The sequence below is a fragment of the Chelon labrosus genome (assembly GCF_963514085.1).
Source record: "Chelon labrosus genome assembly, chromosome: 2".
Taxonomy (NCBI): domain Eukaryota; kingdom Metazoa; phylum Chordata; class Actinopteri; order Mugiliformes; family Mugilidae; genus Chelon; species Chelon labrosus.
In genome coordinates, this window is record NC_140338.1 from 4,250,437 (window position 1) to 4,264,386 (window position 13,950).

The 13,950-nt window shown below is 37.2% G+C and overlaps 1 protein-coding gene across 1 annotated transcript in view; it reads left to right on the forward strand.

Moving 5' to 3' along the window:
* Nucleotides 1-4,297, forward strand: part of LOC311506711 (SLAM family member 7-like) — a gene marked incomplete at both ends in the record, with an annotated part of 64,372 nt that extends 60,075 nt beyond the window's left edge. The window contains one exon of the mRNA XM_084570780.1: nucleotides 3,975-4,297. Within this exon, the coding sequence (XP_084426906.1) occupies nucleotides 3,975-4,297 (323 nt within the window). The remainder of the gene's footprint in view (nucleotides 1-3,974) is intronic.
* Between the last annotated feature and the right edge of the window lie 9,653 nt (nucleotides 4,298-13,950).

The following is a 13,950-nucleotide window of genomic DNA, read 5'->3' on the forward strand; positions in this document are numbered from 1 at the left end:
ATACTCGCATACCAGAGACTCTTGGCTATTTTTATTTATTACCCATTGTACCTCGGCTATAACTTGTAAATACATATTCCCTATTGTTTACTGTTTACATCTGCACTTTAGTCACGTTACTTACACAGTCTGTTTCCATTCTCCATGGATATTTTGGATAGTCGTAACATTTATGGCATGGTAACTTGTATATACTTTGTATTTTATATCTGTTTTTTTTTTTTTTTTTTGTACCTTAAAATGTCTATACTTGCACGTTAAGCTGCTCACTTGTGCCTTAAATTGCCCCCCGGGTAGGGCTGAACGATTTGGGAGAATAATCTAATTGCATTTTTTTCCCCCCTAATATTGCGATTGGGATTTAATATGCAATTTTTTATTTATTTTTTATTTTATCCTCGTTTTTTCCCAACAAAACATAATGAATGATTTAAATATGAACAACACAATATTAGATACATTTAGTGTAAAATGTTCTTTCCCATAGGCTGGGCCTATTTGTTAGAATGAAATTAAAAGATGTATGACTTGAAATAAATGACATTTTTATTTAACTGATCATTACAACCTGGACCTTATTTCTAGCATAAAATATCATCGTCTACTCACCAATATCACTTTTGTTTCATTTGCACTTGTTCAGGAGATAATTAGATCAGTGTATATCCATATAGCGGGAGTGGTCAGGACATCGAAACGCAGCCTCTAAATAACATTATCTGCAGCTAAACTCGTTCATTTCACCAGTACTTTGTTATGTGTGCTATTCCCCGTTGAGTCCGGAGTTACCTGTTAAATTTTTAATCTTACCTAAATTCAGTACACCGCATTGCAATCTAATTTAACATTTAAAAAAAATAAAAATAAAAATTCACTTATTCGCTTATCTTATAATTTTGTTAATATTGTGTATACTTTTTGTTCTTTTTTTAGTTCTCTATTTTTATTGTTGATTTATTTAGCTTTTGTTATATTTATGTATGGTCGAATGCCTGTACATTGCTGCTGCAACAGAGAAATTTCCCAGTTTGGGATTAAAAAAGAAACTATCTATCTATCTATCAATCTATTAGTCAGTCATCCGGGGTCTGTAGATTGACCTACAGACCCCGGATGATGTTTCTGACCTCTGAGCAGCGCGCGCACCACGACGGTCGGCTTGTTTACCTGTAATTTGCTACTGCTAGTTTTTTGCAACATGGCTGAATATTTGTCCGACTCTGAGGTTGTGGATGAACCATAGCAGTAGCAAATTACTGGTAAACAAGCCGACCGTAGCAGGTGCGCGCGCCTCTCAGAGGTCAGAAGACATCATCCGGGGTCTGTAGGTCAATCTACAGACCCCGGATGATGTTAACACGTCACTCCGGACTCAACGGGGAATAGCACTAGCGTATCATAAAGTATTGGCAGAATCAACGAGTTTCGCTGCAGATAATGTGTTATTTAGAGGTTTCGATGCCCTGACCACTCTCGCTATATGGATATACGTTGATCTAATTATCTCCTGAACAAGTGCAAATGAAACAAAAGTGATATTGGTGAGTAGACGATGATATTTTATTCTAGAAATAATGTCCAGGTTGTAAAAAACAGTAGTTTCCCTTTAAATGCACAGTGGCAAAGTCACAGATGTTTCTGTAATGAGCAGTTGAATAAAAATGTCATTTATTTCAAGTCATACATCTTTTAATTTAATTCTAACAAGGTTGACCTGGTTAACAGTCCACTGACAAAAAGACCTTTGCAGAGTGTGGGTCAGTGGTCATCTCCTTCTCTCCTGAGCCAGCAGTTGTGTTTCCTGCTTCCCCCTGTAAGAAACACAATGACTCAGACTTCACTGCCGTTATCATGTCTGTACTCCCGTTCTTAAACAGCAATTTGTCTTTGCATGGCCATTGGAAGAACAAGGCACATATCACATCTGTAAGTTTTAAATTGAAAGCAGCATAGATACACAAAGCAAACTTAAACAGAAAACACGAAAAACAACAGAACTAAAATATAAAACTTCTGTATCAAGGACCCCTGCAGTAAACAATAAATTCTGATCGACGATGTGTTGAAATTATTGTTAACTGTTAACTGCCATTACCAAAAAAGTTACTTACTACTTTTGGATCTTGGCAGGAAGAGAAGATGTCGACTGCCGTGATTCTCCTGAAAACTTTGGAGAATTTGACAAGCGAGGAATTTGAGAAATTCAAGTGGTACCTGCAGCAGCCAAATCAAGACTTTCCTACAATCCCAGTATGTCGACTGGAAAAGGCAGACAGGATGAAAACTGTGGATCAGATGGTGAAGACGTACTGTGCCCAGTGTGTGGAAGTGACAATAAAGGTTTTAAGGATGATAAATAGGAATGATCTTTTGGAGGAGTTATCAAAAATCGCTTCAAATCCTACAGGTAAATGCAACAAACTATTTTTTTTGTTAAAAAATGATAATCCTGTGAATATGACAAAAATGGATGCCATGCTGGGTGTCATTTGAAACAAGAGAAGCTTCTCTTTCTGTAGATACAAAGCACCACATAGCTGGAGCTAACCAACTAGCCTCAATACAAGAAAACACCCAGACAAACTTTAAATTTCATCACTATGTCAGAATGTCTGGTTATGTCTCAATATTTCATCAAATCCAAAAACAACTGACAACAAATGCAACTGATATAGTTTTTATTATCTTCTGTGTCCTTTTGATTCTATTCACATTATTCTCTATTACTTTGCTCTGCATCATGACTTACCTGACAGAATCTGAGCCATATCCCTCAGCTTAGTACAGTTGTTTTTGCCTCCATCTAGTGGGCTAATAATAATACTACATATAACAAACAGTGCAGCCATCTTGTGGTGAAAGTTAGCTTAGCACTGATATTAGCATCTCGTTTCCATGAGGAGTTGCATGTTACATGAGTGCACAACAGACATATGGAGGTAATATTAATATTTTAATAGATTCTATAATGTGCACAATGGTAGAGTTTGATGACGTACAGACTAAATAAAATGACTAAAGGTTGAATTGTGTGTACATTGCCTCCTGTAGGAATCAGTAGTATTTTGTGGCCAGATTCTCTTTAATAGGTAAAAACTCAATGCGGCCCACTCTGGGTACTTTGATTATCCAAATGGAGAGTCGGTGTGGTTCTATTTTTACTAAAACCTAGAATATGTAGAATATGTGTGCTTTCTGGTATTTGTATAAACCCTTGGTCCAGTTCTAGTCAAGGTGTTGCTGAATGGGTTCAGTGGCATCTCTGTGCATGATATCATTGTTGTCAGGGTGTTATCTACTATCTAATCCAGAAGAAGTTTTAGATTTCTCTTAAAGTTTATCAAAAATTAATCAGACATAGTAACAACCACAATGTTATTAAAACTGAGAATCCATTCTTTAAAGTGTTGACTCTCCACAGAGACCAGGGTAATTCACATGGAACTGGTAGTTTTGGGTTTATTCCAGATTTATTTGGTTTTAGACGAACTTCATGTCCCAGCACCCTAGGGCTTAACCTCTTGGTTCCCAAACTGAGGTCTGTAGTATCACAGGGGCCCCCTCTGGTCTGAGGTCAGTTTAGATAAACTCATCTAAAATAAAAAATATAATGAGACACTTGCTGGATAATAACGTAAAAGATGATGGATTAGACTCAAAACATAAAGTATGACTGCATCTAAAGAGTTTCTTAAACTCTGGTTTTGTTGGAGGACAGAACCAGACTGATGAGAGTTTAGAATCAAGACACTGAATTAAACATCATGTTCTCAAACCAGAGGACAGATTTATAATGCATGTGTTGCAGCTTTTATTAGCTACAGGTAAGAGGGGCTCCAAGGAAAAGAGTTTGATAACCAACCAGTCTATTCTTCTGCCTCACTAGAAACCAGTGGACTTGAAGCTGAGCATCAAAGACAGCCTGAGAAAGTTATTATTATTTTTTTAATATAAATTTTGATTTCTTTTTCCAGCTTTGTCCTCACAGTCTTCTTCAGGAACAAATCAGCTGCTAGAGGGGAACAAGTCGTCAGTGGAGAAGCTGACGAACACTCGGCCAAAATTCATCGAACGAACATCTGACCCTAATCTAAACAATCTGCTGGATGAACTGCTGCACCGCAGAGTCATAACTGATGCTGAGTATGAGGCTGTTAAAGACATCAAACCCAGAGCAGACAAAGCACGAGACCTGATCGACATGGTGCGAAAGAAAGGAGCAGAAGCAAGTTCAAAAATGATCAATATCTTGTCTGCCATTGATCCGTGCCTGTACACAGAGCTTGGCTTAAACTGAAGCAGAAATCTAAAGGAGGGTTGAACCAAAAATAGAGATAGTGTATGAGGCTGGTGAAGTGTTGAGGAATTTTCAGACATCGACAAAGAAGAACACTTGTTATACAAAACTTATATCTGGGCCGTAATGATGATCACAGTAGAGTAGAGAGTTGAGTTGAGTAGAATGTGACGTATGTGAACGTACCGAATCTATTGACAGGCAGTTGTGAGTGCCTCAGTCAGTACACAGATGCCACAAGAAAAAGGGAGGACACACTTTAAGAATGACCCAAAAAGTATAAGATTTGGCAGAATGTTGTATATATCAAAATATCAAAATGAGCCAGTGTTTTGAACGGCTCTTTGAAAGGATAGGATCCACAAGATCCAGCTCCCTTCAAAGAGCCGTAAATCCCATCTCTAGATGTTAGTGCTGTGAGTGGTTAAATGTAATCAGTGGACAATGAGATTCTGAAAGCTAATGATGATTGTGATGAAACTCAGCAGCCTTCAGTGTCAGTCGGGGATTAGTTCATCTAATAGAAAATATTGACTGATCACAAAAAAGTCAAACTGAGTTTTATTTTCTGTGATTTTTATATTAATGTCTCTTCCAAACATCTACCGTATACATCTTGGTAAAATTAATGTTTAAATGTTTTTAAATGTGGTGTGTCACTGGAAATCGTGAATAACATTTTTTTATTTTTTTACTTGAATTAATTAAAGAACCCTTGTATTCAACGATTTGTGTTTTGTGATCGATAATCAGATGACAATGAAATGGACATATGGTCAGTGTTGAACCTTCAGTGATGACATAGTTAAGATTTACTTCTCCCGAAAATCCTAAAATAAACCAAAGATTCAGCAAAGATTATCTTGAAATGTGAGATCTTCACAGATCTCCAGACTCATCGTCCAGATTAATATTAGATATGTTTGATATTTCGGATTTCACATCAGTGTGGTTACGTCAGAGAAACCATTCTACAAAGACTTGGGGCAGCTGACGGTGTAGCCAAGCAACGGTAAACATTCTAGCGCTCTAGGCTTAGGTTAACTAGCATGCAGCCAATGACAACAGCAGATGACACAACACTATTTTAAAGGACAGACATCAAATTCCAACCACTATCGAAAGCACTGAAAAACTCTCTAAAGCTTCACGACTAACATTATATAATTTAAAACAGTAAATTCTTTGCTCTACATTACACCTCACTAAAATAAATCTGTAATATTGTTGTTAAATGAGAAATCAAAGAACCGAAAACCATGTCAGGCTGTAAATGTAGACAATAAAATTAAAGCGAGTAAATCAACATCCACAAATACTGTAAGGCTTTATAATAATTGCACATAGAGCATTGGTTCCACATTAATAAATACTTAATTCATCATATATAAAACATTACTCCTACATTAACAGACATTAGAACTTGCTACATGCACATGCATAAAAACTAATATAAACATGTTTTTATCATATTCAATCTGTTTTAAGATAATTATTTAGTAATAATAATAATAATAATAATAATAATAAGAATCCTGGTGAACAGTAGCCTAGAATCTAGACTGCCCTTAGCGGCAGCAAATTACATTTGCTACATTTAATGTGGGTCTGGCTCGTCAGGCTAGGTGAACAGTTAACTGGCCGTGACACACACACAAATTATTTAAAGAGTAATGTGATTTAAATATATGCAGCATTGGTAACAAACTACAAATATGGGATAATATAATCATTTAACCTATTAAAACTTTGTACAGTCAATATAAATACATTGTGCCCCATCACACGCTCATTTTTCTAAAACATGAATCACTAATACTGAATGGGAACGGGTGCAGCCATCATGATGCATCACTGGGGGGCAGAAGTCACTGACAGCCTGAAACCTGAAGAGCTGGTGGAGGTTTGACGTCAACAACTACTGTCCAGTGGAAAGTAACTTCCTGATCAGATCAGATGGTGTCTCTTCCTGTGTCTTGTTGCTAGGTGTGTGGTTTCACAGCTTCAGCAGCAGCAGCCGTTAAAGCAACATTTAAAACAAACCTGCACAAATACACACTCTGCAGAACCTTACTGCAGAAACTGAAATTTTTTGGTTTTTTTTTTGTTTGTTTGTTTTTGAGCATTTGACTCACCTTTAGTTCCAAATTTCTTTCAATAAGCTTTTACAACTTGTTATTGTGCTAAGTTAATGTTTAAAATGAAAAATAGCACAATTCTGTTATAGATAGAGACAGATTAGTGAAAACCTACTCTGTCAAAGTTAAATTTCTTAAAAATAGATAATGACCAAATGCAATTCATTGTTTTGTCCATAGTGGTTGTAAAGTCACAACTATTGTCGACTAAACTGTTCATATTTTCCTTGAATCAACACAAATCTACTTGTTTTTAGTCTAAAAACATTAGTGGTAATACACTGTTCAGCCACTCTGCTGCAAACAGCGGTCATTAACCACTCACGTCTCCTGTTTCTGATCTGCTGCAGATGTATTTGCACCCCTCAGAATTGTCAACATTAGTCCAAATAAATCAATAAATGACTCAAAACATCAGATTTTTGGACGGTAGACAAAGGGAACCCAAGCAATACTATGCTTTTTATTTGTTTATTCAAGAAAATTCATCATTTGTTCATATCTGTTTGGATGATTAAGTATCTAAACCCTTGTTTTCAATATCTGCTGTGACTTCCTTTGTGCAGCTGTATCATGTGTTTCTGGTAACTGCTGATCAGTCGCCTACAGCAGGGGTCATCAACTATATTTGGCCCGAATATTTCTCAGCAGACACTGTGTTATGAAACCTCTTAACAATGAGTGGATGGTATCTTCAGGGTGGACTGAGGCCAAAATAACAAACAAAACAATCCTACCTCAAAATAAATTAGCTAACCTAACAAATACAAACAAATGACAAAACAATTCCCTTCCTAACTAAATAAACAGGAGAAAACTACTACTCAAAGGAAATGAACAGCCATCTTGGTCTCTTATATAGGCAGGGCTCTGTGCTGCACCCAATCAGGAGCCAGGACCCGGACCTTCCCACCAATCACCTCCGAGCATGGCACAGACCTACTGCACAGAATGAAAACAGAACAAAAACACAACAACCCACATACACAACGACGACAGTCGAAACACACTGTGAGGGCTAGATCCGCTCGTATAATAACATGAAATAAATATTGTATCCTAAGTAATATATTAGTATTTGATAGATTCATTTTCCTTCTAAATGTATGTTATTTTTTAGCCTTTGTCTGTATCAACAGACTCCTATTCCCTGTACTGCCACTAGGGGGTGATTGCGATATTTTACGCTTCATAATTGTGAGGCTGTTAGTCGGGTCCTTCACGTGCAACTTTGCATTTTTTAGCTTGACCTCAAGAGTATGACACACTGAAGACACTGGCCATGTATGTGCTCATCATGGTCAGATAAACATACACCTGTAAAGCTGCTTTCTCAAAATTTTGCTCTTTAATTATTGTGTGTGGAATAGGATGGAAAGCTCTGACATTCACTTGCTTGTATGCAACCAGCATCTATACATACTACTGCTTGAAAGTTTTAGAATTTTCTACATTTTTGCCTAAACAATTACTCAAAAAGTCCTGAAAAGTAGACAAAGGTAATCCATTGAAACAAATGAAACAGAAATATTAGGCTTATGTTTGTTTGATCAATATTTTTCTTCCCAAATATTATGAAGGGTACGCAATATCAAACTGTTAACATGATTATTTTAATTTCAACAATTCTAATTTTCACAGCCTTTTATTTTTTAATGTAAAAAATATATATATATATTAATTTAATTAATTTAAATAAACTACTTTATCTGCTAAAGTACATCTGCTTTGGATAATGGAAAAATAACATGAACAGAGAAACGATGACACCACCATAGAGAACTAGTCAAATGTCACCAACTCCCAGAGGTGTTAAGTAACGAAGTACAAATATTTTGTTACCTTACTTAAGTAGAAAGTTTGGTTATCTATACTTTACTGGAGTAATTATTTTTCAGCCGACTTTTTACTTGTACTCCTTAAATTTTCACGCAATTATATTTACTTTCTACTCCTTACATTTTAAAAATAGCCTCGTTCAGGCCAGGAATTTCGTAATTTTAGGGTCAAGGCCACTTGGCCTTTTGTCTTGTCAATTTTTTGAGGGTACCAAGGCCATAAAATAAAACAATGATTTTAAGTCCACGTCCATAATGAATTTAATGTAAGGACTAATGACGCTTCTGTGGAAGATTGGAGTCTCAGTCGAAACTGTCAAGCAGGTAAAGAAACATCTTCTATACTTTTTTATGTATGAAGATAAGAAACGACTGAACCTATCTAAAAAGAATACAAAATGAACCGTATTAATCTGATTGTTGCTTGTGATTTGTCTGTCTTGTTTTTACATGTGATTATGTTTTTTTTTATTATGTTTTTATAGTTGTCTATTTTTTAACCTGTCTGCAAGCCAGGTTTCCCTTAGGGGACATTCAAAGCAACTGAACTGAACTAAAGTACACAGGAAATTATGAAGTCCATCATTCACTTCAAAAATTGTAAAACTTATTAAACCAATCTCCACCACAATTTTTGCTCAATTGACACCAAATGTGTAAGAGCATCTTCAGGCAAGAGCATCTTCAGACTGTCCTCAAAAAACTACTACACAGATTTTTGATTGATCAAAATTGAGCCTACAGTGCATCAAAATGTTTGACTGTAAACGGTACTGTAAACATATACTAGTATATAGGCTACTGATTAACCCATAAGAGCCCAGACCGATTTCTCAATCAAGGAAAATTATGGAGGAGATAAAATAAACTAAACAGACAACAAAGAAAACATTTGACTTTTTATTTTTAAAAATAGCACTATCATGTCATTTGCAAAACATTGAAACGCCATGACACCACTACACAATATCTGGCTTACTATTTGTTTTTGATGTGTTGTTAGATAGCTAACACTCAAACAAACTACAGCAGGGGTGCCCACACTTCTTTACTTCTTTGTCAAAGTCAAAGTGATCTATAAATAAAGATGAACGTTTGTCTTCCTGTTTGTTTTGGAGGTGCAACAGATAAATGATTAACATGACTAACATGTAAAACATTATTTTCAATGGCACGCGATCTACCCGCACTACCTTCGCGATCTACCAGTCGATCGCGATCTGCGTAATGGGCACCCCTGTTATAGCCCGTCCGAGCAGTTCATGCCAGGCTCGAATCAAACCCACCACTGATGGTGAATGTCATCAAAACACGCTTTTTTTCCCCTCAAAAGACGCAGGTGTCAAAGCTGCGTGAACAGGAAAGAGGCAGACTAGAAAACCGCAAAACCAACTGGGCCAGTGCGGGCGGGGCATCAAGGCCACCGTGGCCTTACGGCAGATATTTTTTTCAAGGGCACAAGGCCAAATTGCGAGGGCATGAGGGCCACTCCTATTTCATTTTGGCTTGTTTTCCATTCTGTCATCGTTCAAAAAAAGGACAAAAAACCTATCCAGATAAATTGCGCCATCTTGATAGAGTGAATTTAACTGTGGTTGGATGATATGCAGGGCAGCAATTTGGCCTTGTGCCCTTGAAAAAAATATCTGCCTTAAGGCAACGGTGGCCTTGATGCCCCGCCTGCACTGCCTCAGTTGGTTTTGTGGTTTTCTAGTCTGCCTCTTTCTTGTTCACACAGCTTTGACACCTGCTTCTTTTGAAAAAGCATGTTTTGATGACATTCATCATCAGTGGTGGGTCTTTATTTATTTTTACTTTATATTTGCAACATGCCCTCAGTTCAGCGGCACGTACATCCACAGCCACGCACAACTTAAAGAGACAGCGCTATTTTTCTAAATTTTACTTGATAAAAATAACAACAACAACAAAGAGCTTTTAACGCAGTAGCAACAATTAATATGACTTAGGATATCTATCTATCTATATATAGATAGATATTGTTTCAGTGTTTTGCAAATGACATGAGAGTGCTATTTTTAAAAATAAAAAGTCAAATGTTTTCTTTGTTGTCTTTTTAGTTTATTTTATCTCCTCCATAATTTTCCTTGATTGAGAAATCGGTCTGGGCTCTTATGGGTTAATCAGTAGCCTATATGCTAGTATATGTTTACAGTACCGTTTACAGTCAAACATTTTGATGCACTGTAGGCTCAATTTTGATCAATCAAAAATCTGTGTAGTAGTTTTCTGAGGACAGTCTGAAGATGCTCTTGCACATTTGGTGTCAATTGAGCAAAAATTGTGGGTGGAGATTGGTTTAATAAGTTTTACAGTTTTTGAAGTGAGTGATGGACTTCATAATTTCCTGTGTACTTTAGTTCAGTTCAGTTGCTTTGAATGTCCCCTAAGGGAAACCTGGCTTGCAGACAGGTTAAAAAATAGACAACTATAAAAACATAATAAAAAAATAAATAATCACATGTAAAAACAAGACAGACAAATCACAAGCAACAATCAGATTGATACGGTTCATTTTGTATTCTTTTTAGATAGGTTCAGTCGTTTCTTATCTTCATACATAAAAAAGTATAGGAGATGTTTCTTTACCTGCTTGACAGTTTCAACTGAGACTCCAATCTTCCACAGAAGCATCATTAGTCCTTACATTAAATTCATTATGGACGTGGACTTAAAATCATTGTTTTATTTTATGGCCTTGGTGCCCTGGCTTTCGGCCTTTGTGCCCTCAAAAAATTGACAAGACAAAAGGTGGCCTTGACCCTAAAATGATGAAATTCCAGGCCTGATGATAAGTATAAACATATACCATTCCGACACCCTATTGGTTTGTAGGCGGGTCCATCGCACCTGCACATGACAAATCACATAAAACTCCAGCAAGGCATAGCAGATATAGCTGTAAAAGATGACTGTGGCAGAGAATCAAGAGAATTTGAGCGATAAGCCTATGTCCCAACCAAGCACCAGCGAGGAGGCCGGTAGCCAGGAAGACCAGCCAACCCTTGTACACCCCTGGCCGCAGGGCTGGAGTGGGACTCATTTTCAGCCCTGGAGTTTCATGCCTCAGACCGGCCCACTTTAGATCACGACCTATTACATTAAAATAATGTAATTATAACTTTACATGTTAAGCCTATAATAGCGCACTGTTCTCAAAAGCCTTGTAATTCCATGTATGTTTTCTAAAATAATTCCAATTCAGTGGAAGTAATGGTTGCTTCACAATGTGGATTTATTTTAACATGAGTGCACATCTCCACCATTATTCTTTGCAACACAACATCCTTTTCAACGAATTAAAAAAAGAATAAATAAAATATTGAATATTAAATTTGAAAAAATAAAAAAAGGGTTGCACTCTGTAATAACATTATAATCAGAACTTAGATTTCACAAATACAACATCAGCATGTCCTTTTCTGCAAAATCAAATATCAAGCAAATTAGTGTTCACAGATATTTTGTTCAACATCTTGTCTAACCCGTTTCATCATCTTCATTGGTCGTTTCAGACCGCGAGCACGTTTTATTGAAAAAGCTGCCGATTTTTGCACATTTGGCTATCTGTCTCCAGTGCTTTTCTCTTTTTAATTCTCGCTTTTCTGCGCCACCCTTGCTCTTTTTATTTTCCATTTTGCAAACACCCTTGCAATTCTGGGGCTGGAGCCTGGCTCCAAACACTAGTGATGTGTCGGTCGCGAACGAGACGGCTCTAAGAGCCGGCTCTTTGAAGTGAACGACGGGAGCCGGCTCTTCATTGGGAGCCGATTTAGTTTTTTTCTTTCTTTTTTTTTTCCTCCGCTTGTTTTGGTGAAAGCCACACGGTGATTGGTCAAGATGTGTGGCGACAACTGCAGTGTCCACACAAAGAGCAGTAGGGGCGGGGGAAAGGGAGGGTCAGACACACACAGCAGTGAGCACACACACACAGAGGAAGACAAGAGAGCGAGAGAGAGGAGGAAAGAGCGAGCGAGAGAGAGAGAGAGAGAGAGAGAGAGAGAGAGAGAGAACGACGAAGAAACGGTGAGAAAATGAGCGACAGCAGCAGGAAACGTAGTAAAATTTGGACCCATTTCAATGTTATAAGCAGCTCAAATGCGGAGTGTAACTTGTGCAAGGTAAAAATATCATATAGAGCAGGCTCCACAAATAACCTGCACAGGCACATGAGAACTCTTCACCCATCAGTGCAATTTGAGGAAACCAGACAAGCAAGGGAAAATGAAGGTGCCAGTGTGTCTACTGCAACTGTTGCTGCTGCTGTAATGTCTACAGCATCATGCAGCACAGTGAGCACACCACCACAACCACAAAAAAGGAGTCTTGAGCCCTGGATGGGTCTTTGTTTTTTATAGCATACTTTATAGTTTATTTATTTTTTATTATTTATATATTTTTTTTTATTCTCTGTTAAAATTTTTTATTCTCTGTTCAAGTTTGAGTGTGTTCAGTTGCTAAATAAAGCCATATAAATGATAAATATTTGATATAGTTTATGTTTTTTACATTAGTAATTCATTTTACACATTATTTTAATTTTTGGTGATAAACATACTTTAAGCAACAGAAAATCTGAGGAGGCACTTGGGAGCCGAAAGAGCCGGCTCTTTTTAGTGAGCCGAGCCAAAAGAACTGGCTCTCCAAAAAGAGCCGGAATTCCCATCACTACCAAACACCACTGACAGTGTGCTGTGTGCACGGACGTGTTACGTCAGGCTGCGTCTGCAAAAAAAGAAAAAGAAAAGCGCTGCAAGTGGAGACGGCCCAGCAACAGCAGTAACCGTATACACGTGATACCCACTCAGTGCCATGACTGAACACCGGCCCAAAATAGATAAATAAATAAAAATAATAATTGAACACCGGCCCTCGCGGCCCGAAAGTCAGACCGGCCCACCGGGAATTGTCCCGGTCCTCCCGATTAGCCACTCCGGGCCTGCCTGGCCGTACCTGGAAGAATTTTTCGAAATGGTTGGATGCAAAAACAACTCCTTTCGAATGCACTGCAAGCTCTGTGCACCCAAGTACCACGAGCTAATGGCTTTCAAAAACTCGCTGTCTAATTTGAAAAAACATATTCAGGTAAGCTGAAAGTTTCTCATCACTCGATTATTGACAAAATATTGTAGTAACCTAGTGACGTACTAATGGTAAATTTGCAATGTTTGCTATGGTTAGGTACATGCCAAGACATGCAATGGTTTACTTGCAAGGAGTAACATTAGCTGTCTATGATTCAAAGCAAGTTTGTTTGGTGGGCTCTGTGTAAGATTTGAAATTCGACTTTAGCCAAGTGTCATCTGAACTTATATTGTTGCCATATGCAATATTTGTAAGTTAATTGTGCAAAGCTATAGTTTGTTATCAGTTGATTATTGACCAAATATTGTTGTGACCTACCTTAATGGTAAATTTTTTTTTTTTTTGAACAAAGTGTTTTATTTATACTTATGCATGTTCAAACTGTACACAACTTCCTCATAAGGCTATTCAAACAAACATCAAAAAAAACCAGTACACAGTAGCAAAACAAAAAAAAAATAAAGTTTTTTTATAATAATCCATGGCATCTGGTAGAGAGGAATCATCCAGTAAGAGTAAAATAGATAAACAAATCAAAGGGAAAAATACTTTAGATGATAAATGTTAATTT